General features: G+C 42.8%; 1 protein-coding gene across 1 annotated transcript; it reads right to left on the reverse strand.

Annotated features, from left to right (window-relative positions):
- Nucleotides 1-213: 213 nt before the first annotated feature.
- Nucleotides 214-2,375, reverse strand: LOC127765530 (uncharacterized). Its single transcript, XM_052290444.1, has 3 exons — nucleotides 1,552-2,375; nucleotides 1,300-1,462; nucleotides 214-602 (listed from the first exon to the last, which is right to left on the reverse strand). Exons 2-3 carry the CDS (start codon nucleotides 1,410-1,412, stop codon nucleotides 380-382), a joined length of 336 nt encoding a protein of 111 aa, XP_052146404.1. The 5' UTR covers nucleotides 1,413-1,462; nucleotides 1,552-2,375; the 3' UTR covers nucleotides 214-379.
- Nucleotides 2,376-13,772: the final 11,397 nt, after the last annotated feature.

Raw genomic sequence — 13,772 nt, forward strand, 5'->3', positions numbered from 1 at the left:
TCATCCCTTCAACCAAACAAAAAAATTGGGATTGTCCCATCCTACAAATCAAACAAGTTAATGGAATCATCCCAACCCCAAAATCAGGAATGGTTTCATCCCATCCCACCTAGTCCCAAAACCAAACACATGCTAAGGGTATATGCGTTCTGTACTTTCTTAACATGTTTACCACCATTGTGCACGAAGAATGTGATCACTAATACACAGATATAATATGGTTGAATTCTTTCAATCAAATTGTAGAAGGAAATGGAATAAGCATCCTTAGTTCAGTACATGCCCTAATTCGTTGATGAAGATGATATATATCTTCAACCACAGTTCTGATGAAACAACACCCTACATGTGTGGTGATAGAAAATTGTATCTCTGTACATCACCTGATCTTGGAGCACTCTGGACACAAGAGGCGGCCTTTAGAACGGCAATTTGTGCAAGGAACCAAGTTACTTGTCTTTGTTTCAGCTCCAAGTGATTCATAAATATCATCTAGCATGCCAAATGTGAATAGTCCTCCTTTCCTAACAGAACCTACTCCTTTGCATTGTGAGCAAGCCACAATACGAAGATCACCGCACTTCTTGCACATGCCCAATGACCTGTCAATACATATTTACATTTATTAAACAAAATGAGAATGCTTGGGTTAAGTTTTGAGAAGAACTTGGTATGAAGAAAAATATTCAGTGTAGAAGGCCTTTTTGTTATTCCACAAATGCAGGCCAACTCGCCCAAAGAATGTATTGACTAGTGAACTAATGATAAAGAGGAAAAAAGAAGTACACTTTTGATTACTTTAGGAATAGAAAAAAAACTCAATTGAGTAGTAATACATCGATGTTAAATTTTTTCACATGCAAAAACCATGTGTCTTGAAAGAGTGACCACCCAGGAGTTATTCAGTTGAAAAACACATGTCAAGCTCTGCCCCTAAAACCCATCGTGTTCGCAATTCTGAAGATGGCTAGCTACCAGCACAACTAAGGCCACAAAAATGAAATCTGGGCACGCTAGCCATCAAAATCACTGAGCAGCCTAACCACCGGTGAAAACTAACAACTACTAATGTGACCGCTATAAGATTTGCACTTTCCCATCTTTTTACTGTTGGTGACTACTCCATGTTGTACTAGCAGTCTAGCCTAGCAACAAATCAGATTACTGTTCCGTACAAAGGATAAAATTCAGATTCGTGTTGGAGACGCTGAGGAACTACCAGTAGTTAGCTTGGAGTCAGACAAAGAAAGGGAGAAAGAAAAAAAAAAAAGAAGATGAGGGAACCGGAATTTAGTGTACGTTCTCTGCGAGGAGGCGATGAAGCCGTCGACTCTCTGGGCGGCGATGGTGGCGCACACCAGCAGGGCTCCCACCCCGAAGCCGGCGATCTCGCTGGACGTCAGCCCCTCCATGCTCGGATGCCCCCCTCCAACCACCTTCTACTTCCAGAGAGGGAATTGTCCTGCAGAATTGAAGACAATCGTAAGCTCGAATTTGAAGGGAAGATGAGAGAAAATTGCGAAAGTATCGGAATTGTGCAGGCGCGGTTACCTTTTCGTTCACCACGGGAGAAAGAGCGGAGCAGCAGCGTGGTGGTTGGCTCTCAGCTCAGGTCCAAAATCCGAACGGATAATGAGTGGTGTCCGATTATATCTCCTGTAAAATTACATTTTTGCCCACCATCTCTGGAACTCGGAAAGCGGCGGCGGGGAAGGGAAGCGCAGGGGCAGCCAGCGTGGGCACGGAGCGAGGCCACACCAGCGCGCGACGCGGCGGCGACTCCGGCCGAGATGCAGGCGCTCGACCGCAACCCGCTGCAGCAGAGCTACATGGTCGGCTACGGCGCCTCTCCATCGTTTCCCGCCACAAGGAGGACAACCGCTCCATCGTATCGTCTGGCTCCCACGGCCGACGGCAGGCGGGCGCCGACGACCGAAAGCTGGCGGCTCGGCGAAAGGCTTCGCGCGACGACGCCGCACGCGGGGGCGGACGACAGGATCGGAGGGACGGCTCACCGATGGGCGCGGGGCTGTTCGTGGGGAGGGGGAGGCGGCGGCGTAGCGCTCCCTCTCGAGTCTCGACCTGACATGCGAGGCCAGGGGCAAAAGTGCTTCTCCATGAGGCTGACGCGCGGTTTCTGGAGGAAGCGGAGACGGGAGGGGGATGACGCAGGTCACGCAGCTCGATGCCGTCCAGCGCGACGGCGGCGACAGCTCTCGCCTCTCAACTATCCAACAACAGGACACGGCGGCGCACAGGGACTCAACGAATGGCGACGGCAGCGGCAGATCGATGTATGGCGGCGGCTCTCGTCTCGCCTCTCTCTCAGTCTCGAACAGGAGGAGGAGGCGGCGCACAGGGTTGGGACTGGGAGTGGACGGGGGTCACGCACGGGAGAAGTGGGGTCTAGGGTTTGACTGGGCTGGGGCGCTCATGCGCGTGGGCCAAAATTTTGGGAGCCTGTGGACCGGGATAGGAATAAGTTCACTCTAGGTTCCTCAATTTGTCGCCTAGTGTGATTTTCATCCTCAGTCCTGAAAACCGGATACAACACATCACTCAACTTACAAAACAGTGTACAAAAGGTCCCTCAGCAGTATTGTGGCCGGTTTTGGATGACGTGGTACTTTCGTGCCATTCGGATCCCCAAAAAATAATAAAAACCGTGGGACCCACATGTCAGCTACACACAAAAATTTAAAAAGTAGGGCCCATGTGGTCCCATATGTCATCCCTCTACCCCCCTCTCTCTCTCCCCTACACTGCAAAAGGGCAAGCGGCGGTGGGCGGAGCGACGGCGGGCGCCGGGCGAAGCAGAGGGGCGGCAGGTGGAAACAGAGTGTTGGCAGGGCGGTGGGCGGAGTGACGGCGGGCGCAGGACGCCGGGGGAGCAGAGGGGCGGCGGGTGGAAGCGAAGCGTCGGCGGGCTCTTTATACCGGCAAGGGGTCGTCGCCGTTGCCGCCGCCGCCTGGCGTGCGTCGATCGAGGTGGCGGCCATGGACGCGGGCAGTAGGTGGTAGAATCAAGCGCTGATGTCGGCAACGAGTTTTCCCCAAATCCACCTCTGTCATCCGCCATTGACGAGCTCGAGCAGCGCCACCGCATTTTCTTTTCCCTCCTTTCGGCGCACGGGCGAGGAGTTGTGGCAGTGGCCGGAATGAGAGGAGCGGCGCATGGTGGTGAAAGAGAGGAGCGGCGGCTGGCGGGCGAGAGGAGTGCCGCGCTGCCGGCCTCCCTGCCGCCTCCTCCCCACCTCACCGAGGTTGCCGCCCGCCGTCGGTTGAGGAGTGTGCCGCCGCTGCGCCACCGGGCGGCGCCGCCGCCTTCATGCACCATCTCTAGGTCCAGCCAGAGGCTGGTCGGGATGCGCGCGACGACGCCATCAACGCACCACCAAGATGACCGGGACCGGTGGTGGCAAGGGTGGGGGAGGAGGGGAGAGGAAGGCGGAGGCTCGGAGGTGGAGTGCGGCGGCACGGTGGCGCGCGAGGTTGCTGAGGGCGCCGCCTCGCCGAGGTCGGGGAGAGGAAAGAAGATAGGGAGAGAGAAGAAGAGACGAGTGAGGATGAGGAAGAAGAGAGAGGGAAGAAGGGAGGTGAGACTGACATGTGGGGCCCACGTGGGCCCCACCGTTTTAATTTTTTTTTGTAGCTGACATGTGGGCCCACAGTTTTTATTATTTTTCCTACATATAATTGCCACGTAAGCGACACGTCAATGCCATGTGGAGCGGAGACCTAGTCAAACCAGTCACGTATAGGCGCCACGTCAGCCAAAACCGCTATCTAAACCGCCTTAGGACCTTATGTGTCCGGTTTTTGTAAGTTGGGGGACATGTCGTAACCGGTTTTGCGGTTCAAGGACGAAAATTGGACTGCGCGACAAATAAAGGGACCTAAAGTAATCTTATTCCACCAGAAAAACGCCGCGGAAAATTCAAAAAGGGCCGAAATTTTTGGCCGATACTGTTTTTTTTTCAGTGCCCACCGACAAACCCGATTTTTGGAAATTTCGGACCCTGTTTCGGCGAAATTTTGAACCCTGCCCACCACCGCCATTTTAGTAACCTCGTTGCCGCCTTTGCCACCACTGGAGCTGCCTCCGCAGAAGCTCCATCTCCACGCGAGCTCAACCTCCATCACCACTGCAACCACGGTTGGCTCAAGGGAGAGGAGATAGGAGGAAGAAAGAGAAAAATCGCAGGGTTCCTATGGTCTATCGATTGTTTTCTAAAACTTTTTAATTGAATTGGCACTATTTTTTTTTTGAATTGCTACACTGGTGTCATGTGTAACATTTCGGACCGTAACTGTCCAAAATAGTGCTCAAGGGATTTTTTTTATCCGATATGGAAAGTTGGATAATGTCAAATATCTGATCTCGTAGTTAATATATTGGGATTGTCACAATAATTTATGTGTTTTTCCTATATAAAACATTTCTTTTACTGTCATGACATCTCTGTAGTACATGATTTTTACTGGCATTTGCGTGTGTCCAAATTACAGTTCAGTACCTGAGTTCAGTTTATGCTTCCACCGAAAAGATATTAATCATGTCGTTGTCTGACCTGATCATCTAACAAAGATCATGCACGAGCTAGCTGACCCGAAGCTTCGTCTCTTTCATCAACCCACACGATTTGCATGGCTTTGCGTCTTGCAGCTTGGCATGTAGGTACACTGCATGACATGATTTATTTTCTCTTTTTTTTTTCCCTTCGAAGAGAGATCGAACAGGACCAATTTAATCACAACAGTTCTGCTGAGACCGAAAGATCGAGCATCAAATGAGTAATTAATCAGCATGCACGCGTTCCTCTGTGTCATCTGCCGGCTGCATTTCGATCGCATCGAAGAAAACAAAGCTAGCACAATGAACTACTGCGTGTTCATCTCCCTGGCCATTGGATGGTCGCCTGAAGCTTGTGGTGCTAATTCGAGCTCAGTACGGTACTGTACAGTTGCTGCAGTACTTTGTGCTGCTGATTACTAGTTATGTCTATTGATGTCAACTTCGTTAGTCATCTCACATAGTTATGCAGAAAGACAGAGAAATGATGATCATGGAGTCACCTGTAAAGATACTCCCTCCATTTCATAAAAATCACCTAGCTAGGACTGGATCTGATATCGATACATCATAATACAATGAATCTAGATATGCCTCTGCCTAAATTTGTTTACTAAGAAGTGTTACATCCTGTCTTAGCTAGATTCATTTTTTTGGACGGATGGAGTAGTATATTATTCTATCCCATATCGTATATTGACATACTCTTTCCGTTTTAAAATATAACTATTGGTAACTTTTTGGCAAGAAGACAATTACGATTGGAACACCTAAATGTCTTGCAGTGATACATAGTCGCCAACCCCCTCGTTCTAGTAAAAGCTAGATCAAGATGGATTTTGATAGATTAAACCGGCTAGTGAAGCCGATTTAGATAAAACTAGGGATAAACACCCGTCTCGTGGGTGAACGGAAGGTTTACGTGACAAACTTACAAAGGGATTTCGTACTCTCACAGCGAAGGTGAACAATTTACGACGCAAATTGATAAAGATGGACGAACTAGGCGAAAAGTAGATGCAGTATTGAAAAGGCGATTCAATTGGCTAAATTGGGTTGAGAGTAGATTGTTTTCCAATTGAACCGGCCTTGACCTTTATATAGAGGTTGGTCTTGCCTCCCATAGGTCCTCCATGTTCAACTCGGGACAGAAACCAATGAAAACCCGAAACATACATTCCCGAGCATAGAAACCCGAGAGGTAGACCCGACGAAAATAGCTCGGGGTCGGTCTCTATCAGTCTCACCGGCCACATGCTGCCGGTCAGACCGATCCATAGGCGGCAGTCAGACCATCTCCGTGAAGGAAACTGGCGCTTTCCAAATTTTGGGAATGTTTTCCTATTTCGAACCTAGGTGTCAAATTTAGATGTAAACAATAACAATCTAGTATTTGATTAGACGATTCGTAATATTAGGATATCCAAGTTCGTAATCCTAGATTATACCATATTCAATTATTGATACATTTTGGAATAGATGGGGTACGTAACAATGTTGACTTTCCATTTTTACCTATGACAAGAATAATTTAATTAGTGTTGATTGGTATTTGTTTCTATCATAATGTACAATATGACAGTTACTCCATCCATATATTTTTGATAGGCATTCAGATTTAATGCATACTCTCCATTCTTCCACACAAGATTGGCTATATGGGCATCGAGAAATGTAAATATTAATGAATCACTTATTTACCGAGAAATAACTAGTAGCATATTTAAATGGATGATAAATAGAATTACTTATCCTTGGTCATTGTGCCAAGATGAAATATCACTATCAAAAGTAGATGGAAGTGGTTAGATTGAAATATGTCTATCAAAAATAAAATTTTTAGATTTGGAAATATGTCTATCAAAAATAGATAGAGGGAGTATTTAAGTATTATTTGTCCTTTTCAGGCCGGATTGTATGGAATTAATGGATATTCCGTCCATCCCAAAATAAATCAATTTCTAGAGTTTAAAATTATCCCAAAATAAACCAACTTTTACCTTATTACCTACCATCGATCCGCAACTCGAGAAATTTTATCTCTTCAATACCCCTTATCTACCCACTAATCAATACAATTTTGCTATTAATTAGGGGGTATTTTGATCCTTTCTGTCTCTTCTTAAATCCACCTTAAGAAGCTAAGGTTAGAATTTGTTTGGACAGAGCGAGTAGTCTTTAATCTACGTACAGTAATAATGTCGATGGCCTAAGGGTTCACACTTCATGGAGATTCTTTTGTCCATGCCGCTTCCTCTCTTGGCCTAGCTAATCAAAGGGCAGCGAGGCTTAATTTGCTGATAGGTTTGATCTTGTACCTTTGTCCCTCATTATGCCATGAACCAAAGGCACGGGGGCCTATGCGCCATTCCTTCAGGCTTCAGTACTCTTAAACAGGTGATGATAGTGACTTTTGAAATAAGTGAAATGAAACATTAATCTGTACTGACAGCATATTAGTTTCCATCAGTGGCTTCTGGCTCCTAACAATTAAGATTCAGGCCCCGTATTTTTATTAAGAAAGGGATTTTGCATCGGTTTTCATTAGCATACGTTTTAAACTACTAAACTGTGAATACTTTGTACATAGAAGTTGTTTTAAAATATCAAATAAATCTCAATTAATCATACGCTAATGATCTTTTCATTTTGCTTGCCCATAATCTTCATCTTCAGTGAACTCAAACGAGACTTTAGATGAGGTTTGAAAACATGTCTTCTAATGCAGAAGCTTGCTCGAATGTAAATATGTATAGCATACTTTCTTCGGTTATAAATATTTGACGTTTATAATAAGATTCGGTTAATTGACTATAAATTTTATATTATAATCAGAAGTAAGTTAATATTACTCCATTAAACTATTTAATTAAATCACTTAACTCCCAAAACTATTTGTGGATCATTTTACACCTTGAACTATGGAAAATAATTCACTCTACTTTCTAACAACATTCCTCTTCTTTTTTTTCTCTTTATATAAACTACATTTAAGTTGCAGTTTTGTAGAGCAACAGATGGCATTTTTATCATAGTTTGACAATATCTTCTAAAAAAAATCATGGCTATTTGCTTAAATTTTAAAATCTCGATGATTAAATTAGTCTAGGTGCTTCCAACCTAAACAATGATAAAAAATCTAAAAAAATGGAGATCTGAGTTGTATATATCTATATCATCACCAAACCAAATTTTAGTGCAAAATACAACTTATATAGGTAGGAAAAGAAAAGAGATACGGTTTAGGGAGTAAATTGAACCAAAAATAGTTCAGGGTGTAAAATAAACCAAAAAATAGTTTTGGGGGTTAACTGCTCAAGCAAAATAGTTTGAAAGGAGCAAAATGTACTTTTTTTCCTTACAATAAGTGTATGAAATCTAATAAGTTTGATATTACAATAGTTCTTTTCAATGTAAATATGTGCATACAATTTTCTTTAAGCCATGTATTTGTGAAATTACCAGTGATTAAAAATTTTAAAAGCTTAACCAAATCTTGTCATAAGCATTAAATATTTATGATAAAGAAGGACTATGTAAGTGTTCTAAAGCATCTCCAACATATGTACAAAATTAGAACCCCAAGAATCCTATATTGGGGACAGCAAAAAAAAATATTTGGCCTAAAATACACCCCTTCTCAAGAGATGTCTAAAATATTAGTTCCCAAAATTTTAAAATTTGCCACATCATCATTAGTGGGCCTTCTCAACTAATTTTCTACGTGCTCGTTAAAATCACGCGTGAGCACAGAGGGGGAGATCACGACGCGCGCGGAAGACTAGACCTGGTCGATCGCGATCCTAGTCGCCCGGGAGATCACGAGTGAGCAAGTATAAACCAGGCAATGGCAGCGAGTGAGATCACTCAAGCAGGCAACAACAACGATCAGCAAGGATTGGTGACAGGCACAAGCACTTGTACGTTTAAACCATTCTATCACAGGTAGCAAAATTTTGCTAACAATGCTTTGTTATATTTCCTTTTTCTATGTTTCTGATCTAACAATGTTTTTATGGAAAAAAACTTAATTTCATATGATGAATAAATATTTGGAAAAAAGAAAGGTATAGCTGATCCTCTGCATGATCGTGTCATCAACTTGCAGGTTAAAATTCTAGGCGACCCTCATGTTAGGATTTTCTTCTATCATTCATGTTCTTTTTTTTTATATTTTGATCTGACAATGTCGCTAGGTGAAAACTTATTTTGTTGTGATGATTAATGGTTGGCCAGTTGATTTGATCGTGATAAGTCGTCCTCGCTCCTCGTATCAACGGCTTGTGGATGAATCATCATTCGACGTTGATGAATTTTTTTTGGGCGAAGCACAAATCGTGCATAGCTATTGGCACTTTGACAATGCACCATGCATGGTGGGTTTGTGATGGGACATGAAGTGGTTGATTGCAATAGAGAAGCATGTCACTTGAGATTATAGCAAGACTATTTTTCCGATAATCCTACCTATGGCCCAGTTTGGTTTGTATTAAGCCAATTTTATTTGATCTATCTTTGTTATATGAAAAGATATGTATGCCTCATTATTTATGTCTGCGCATGAATAGAATGAGCAGGCCTCTGTTTCTCTGCATAATGAATGCAGTAGAGGATCACGATGATTATTTTGTGAAGATAGAGAAATGCAGCTGGTATACCTGGATTAAGTTGTCATCAAAAGGTCACTGCAACGATGCGTCAGTTGGCTTATGGTATAGCAGTAGATGCTTTGGATGAATATCTTGGTATTGCATAAAGTACCGCTATAGAGAGCCTGAGAAGGTTTGTGAAAGCAGTTGTTGAAGTTTTTGAACATGAGTACTTAAGATCACCGAATGAGAATGATACAACTCGAGTACTTGAACTTGGGGAGAACAGAGGTTTCCCCGGCATGTTAGGATCGATCCATAGACCGTAAGCATTGGAAGTGGAAGAACTGTCCTACAGAATGGCATGGTATGTACCAAGGGCACGTGCATGAGCTTACAATAATTTTAGAATCCGTTGCTTCAAAGGATCTATGGATTTGGCATGCTTTTTTTTTATGCCTGGGTCTCATAATGATATTAGGCAAAACCAGAACTAATCTGAACCAAATATTGGGCAACTAGGAGCACTCACAAACGAAGCAGGCGTATGAAAAAAAGTGTGACAAATCCAGAGATCCTTTGAAGCAACGGCTTCTAAAATTATTACAGGTTCATGCACGTGCCCTTGGTTGTACCATGCCATTCTGCAGGGCAGTTCTTGCACTTCCAATGCATGCGGTCTATGGATCGATCCTAACATGCCGGGGAAACCTCTGTTCTCCCCAAGTTCAACAAATCAAGTTGTATCGTTCTCATTCAGTGATCTTAAGTACTCATGTTCAAAAACTTCAACAACTGCTTTCACAAATCTTCTCAGGCTCTCTATAGCGGTACTTTCTGTAATACCAAGATATTCATCCAAAGCATCTACTGCTATACCAAAAGCCAGTTGACGAATTGCCGCAGTGACCTTTTGATGACAACTTAACCCAGGTATACCAACTGCATTTCTCTTCTTCACGAAATAATCATGGTGATCCTCTACTGCATTCATTATGCGGAGAAACAGAGGTCTGCTCATTCTATTCCTTCGCAGACATAAATAATGAGGCAAACATATCCTATCTTACTATAAAGTTGATACCCACTAGTTCCTAAATCTCAACATGCAACCATACCACATCATCACCCACTTGTAATAATTATATATTTAACCTCATGCAAGCATACAACATCATCTATAATTTATTTATTTAATTCTACAAATCAACATGCAAGTATATCTAATCATCACCCCCTCACATCATTTCTACAATATTTTAACAAATATTACTATCATTTTTATAATATTTAACATATACTTATCAATATGTTACACATTAAATCACGGGTATTATTTGTCTGTTTTATGATAAATACTGATAAACCCTCACGTTGCATTATTTTCTTTTCCTTTTACTCCTAGCTCGGTTGTCAAAAAAAATATATTGAAAATTGCTTAGTATTTCCCCTAGCAAAGCACGGGGATCACCTAGTCTATTCCTATAACAAAGATAGATCAAATAAAATTGGCTTAATAACCTGTGCCTGAACAAAACTGGGCCATAGGTAGGATTATCAGAAAAATAGTCTTGGTATAATCTCAAGTTATGTGCTTCTCTGTTGCGATCAACCACTTCATGTCCCATCACAGACCCACCATACATGGTGCATTTTCAAAGTGCCAATAGCTATGCGTGATTTGTGCTTCGCCCCAAAAAAAAATCATCATCGTCGGACGATGATTCATCCACAAGCCTTTGATATGAGGAGCGAGGACGACTCATCACGGATAAAATCAACTGGCCAACCATTAATCATCACAACAAAATAAGTTTTCACCTAACGACATTGTCATATCAAAATATAAAAAAAGAACGTGATTCATAGAAGAAAATTCTAACATGAGGATCACCTAGAATTTTAACCTGCACATTGATGACACGGTCATTCAGAGGATAAGCTAGACCTTTCGTTTTTCCAAATATTTATTCATCATATCAAATTAAGTTTTTTTTCCATAAAAACATTATTAGATCAGAAACATAAAAAAAAGGAAATATAGCAAATCATTGTTACCAAAATTTTGCTACCTGTGCTAGAATGGTTTAAACGCACAAGCTGCTTGTGCCTGTCACCAATCCTTCTTGCTCGCTGCCAGTGCCTGCTTGAGTGATCTCACTCGCTGCCGTTCCCTGGTTTATACTTGCTCACTCGTGATCTCTCCCGCGCGACTGGGATCACGATTGACCAGGCCTAGTCCTACGCGCGCGTAGCGATCTCCCCCTCCGTACTCGCACGCGAGTTTAACGAGCGCGTAGAAAATTAGTTGAGAAGGCCCACTAACGTTGATGTGGCAAATTATTAAATTTTGGGAACCAATATTTTAGACATCTCTTGGATAAGGGGGTGTATTTTGAGCCAAATACTTTTAGGGCAGGCGCAATGGTAGTTGCCCAATTAACCTTAAGGTGGGGCCCAGATAAAATTGGCAGTAGTTGGTGCCATAACACAATGTGTGAGTCTTAGTGCGGGTCCCATGCTTCAATAAACAAATCAGTAATTCTCCTAACCGGCAACCCACAATGTTCAACAAACAACATTTTTTTATTGCTTACGTTCAGCCTTAAGCTTACGATGCATCTTAGCTTACGGTGCAATCTCATAATGTTTGATGCTCTCCAACCGTGCAGCATTTATTGCTTAATGCTAACTTTTGGCAACATTGTGGTTGCCCTTATGACTGTCCCTAATATAGGATTTTTGGGTTCTAATTTTGTATGTCTGTTGGAGATGCTCTAAAGTACTTAATTTAGATCTAAAACTTGGAATCTGGTTAGCCTTGTTGTGTAAGTACTCCCTCCGTATTTTAATGTATGACGCCGTTGACTTTTTGACAAACGTTTGACTTTTCGTCTAATTTAAAAAATTTATGTAATTATAATTTATTTTATGGTGACTTGATTTATCATTAAATGTTCTTTAAACATGACACAAGTATTTTTATATTTATATAAAAATTTTAAATAAGACGAGTGGTCAAACGTTGGTTAAAAAGTCAACAGCGTCATACATTAAAATATGGAGGGAGTATTATTTTATGAAGAAAATGTTACCCACACACACCCAATACACGCGCGCGTTTTTTTTTGAAAGCAAATACCAACATATATATATTATTATAAAGAGAAGTGCTTAAGAGCACAGAGTACACTGGGTAGTACATCCAGTTTTGCAGAACAACCCCTTAAAGCTGGGCAAATTACAGTTTGGATCAACATTTGTAGAAAAGGACCTAAAAAGAAAGAGAAAAGCAATCGGGTCCTTCTCTTGCAACTGCCTTCAGCACTGATGAAGAAAAGATGAACTTTGACTTCGATGGAGATTGAACCAAGGTGAGCTGCAGTAGATGGAGTCTCAGCACGATCCCAAGAGGGGCCTCGCTCAGGAGGTTTAGGCTTTGACCAATAGTATATGAAATCTGCCACACCACATAAGATTTTTACCAGAGTTGAAGAAGGTAATCAACGTAAAGGCAGTGTTTCCAAATATGACAAGCTGATCTGTACTGCCAGCGACAAGAGCAAAGAAAACTCAGCGATCTGCAGAAGAAACCGAGGGGCATACCCAAAGGGGCCTCCACACAGGAGGTTAAAGCCTTCTCAGCAAAACTTGAATACTTCAGTTGCCTTGAAGGTGGGTCAACAAGTACCTTCTCTCGCGAATCCTCTCTGCTACAGTAAATCTTCCTTCCGGCCCCTCTTCTTCCTTCTCTCTGGCGGGTTGCCGCCGGTGAAGGGAGGAAGAGGGGTCCGGTCCCCCCTATCTAGTAGTATGTATAGCTGGTTCTTCCTGTTTCGTCGGGTTTCTCCCTTTGTTTTAGTGCTTTTGGTGTTCGAGGTGGCTGTTGGCGTTCGTCCTCCTCGTCCTGGCTCCATGGTGAACATCACCGGATTCAACTCCGAAGGTGGCTCACTTCGTTGCTGGGTTCCTGCTTCTCGTCTGCAATTGGGACTCGTTCAGCTTTGTGAGGTAAAAGGTAGCGTCGGCCTTCTTCTTTTTCTCCGGTGAACTATTTTCAAGGAAGATGATGCTTTTCTAGTTGTCCGACGACAAACATCTTCAAGGCGACTGAAGTATTCAAGTTTTGCTGAGAAGGCTTTAACCTCCTGTGTGGAGGCCCCTTTGGGTATGCCCCTCGGTTTCTTTTGCAGATCGCTGAGTTTTCTTTGCTCTTGTCGCTGGCAGTACAGATCGGCTTGTCATCTTTGGAAACACTGTTTTTACGTTGATTACCTTCTTCAACTCTGGTGGAAATCTTATGTGGTGTGGCTGATTTCATATACTATTGGTCAAAGCCTAAACCTCCTGAGCGAGGCCCCTCTTGGGATCGTGCTGAGACTCCATCTACTGTAGCTCACCTTGGTTCAATCTCCATCGAAGTCAAAGTTCATGTTTTCTTCATCAGTGCTGAAGGCAGTTGCAAGAGAAGGACCCGATTGGCGTTCAGTTTATGTTTTTTCCAAAGATATTGATAAGTTCGGGTCAAATGTAATGTTACTTCTCTTTGTGATGGACCTTTTTTTATCTAAAACAAACACAGCAAAAATAATTAGGCGCTCAATCCCTGG

Source organism: Oryza glaberrima, chromosome 3 (assembly GCF_000147395.1).
Source record: "Oryza glaberrima chromosome 3, OglaRS2, whole genome shotgun sequence".
In the NCBI taxonomy this organism is placed as follows: domain Eukaryota; kingdom Viridiplantae; phylum Streptophyta; class Magnoliopsida; order Poales; family Poaceae; genus Oryza; species Oryza glaberrima.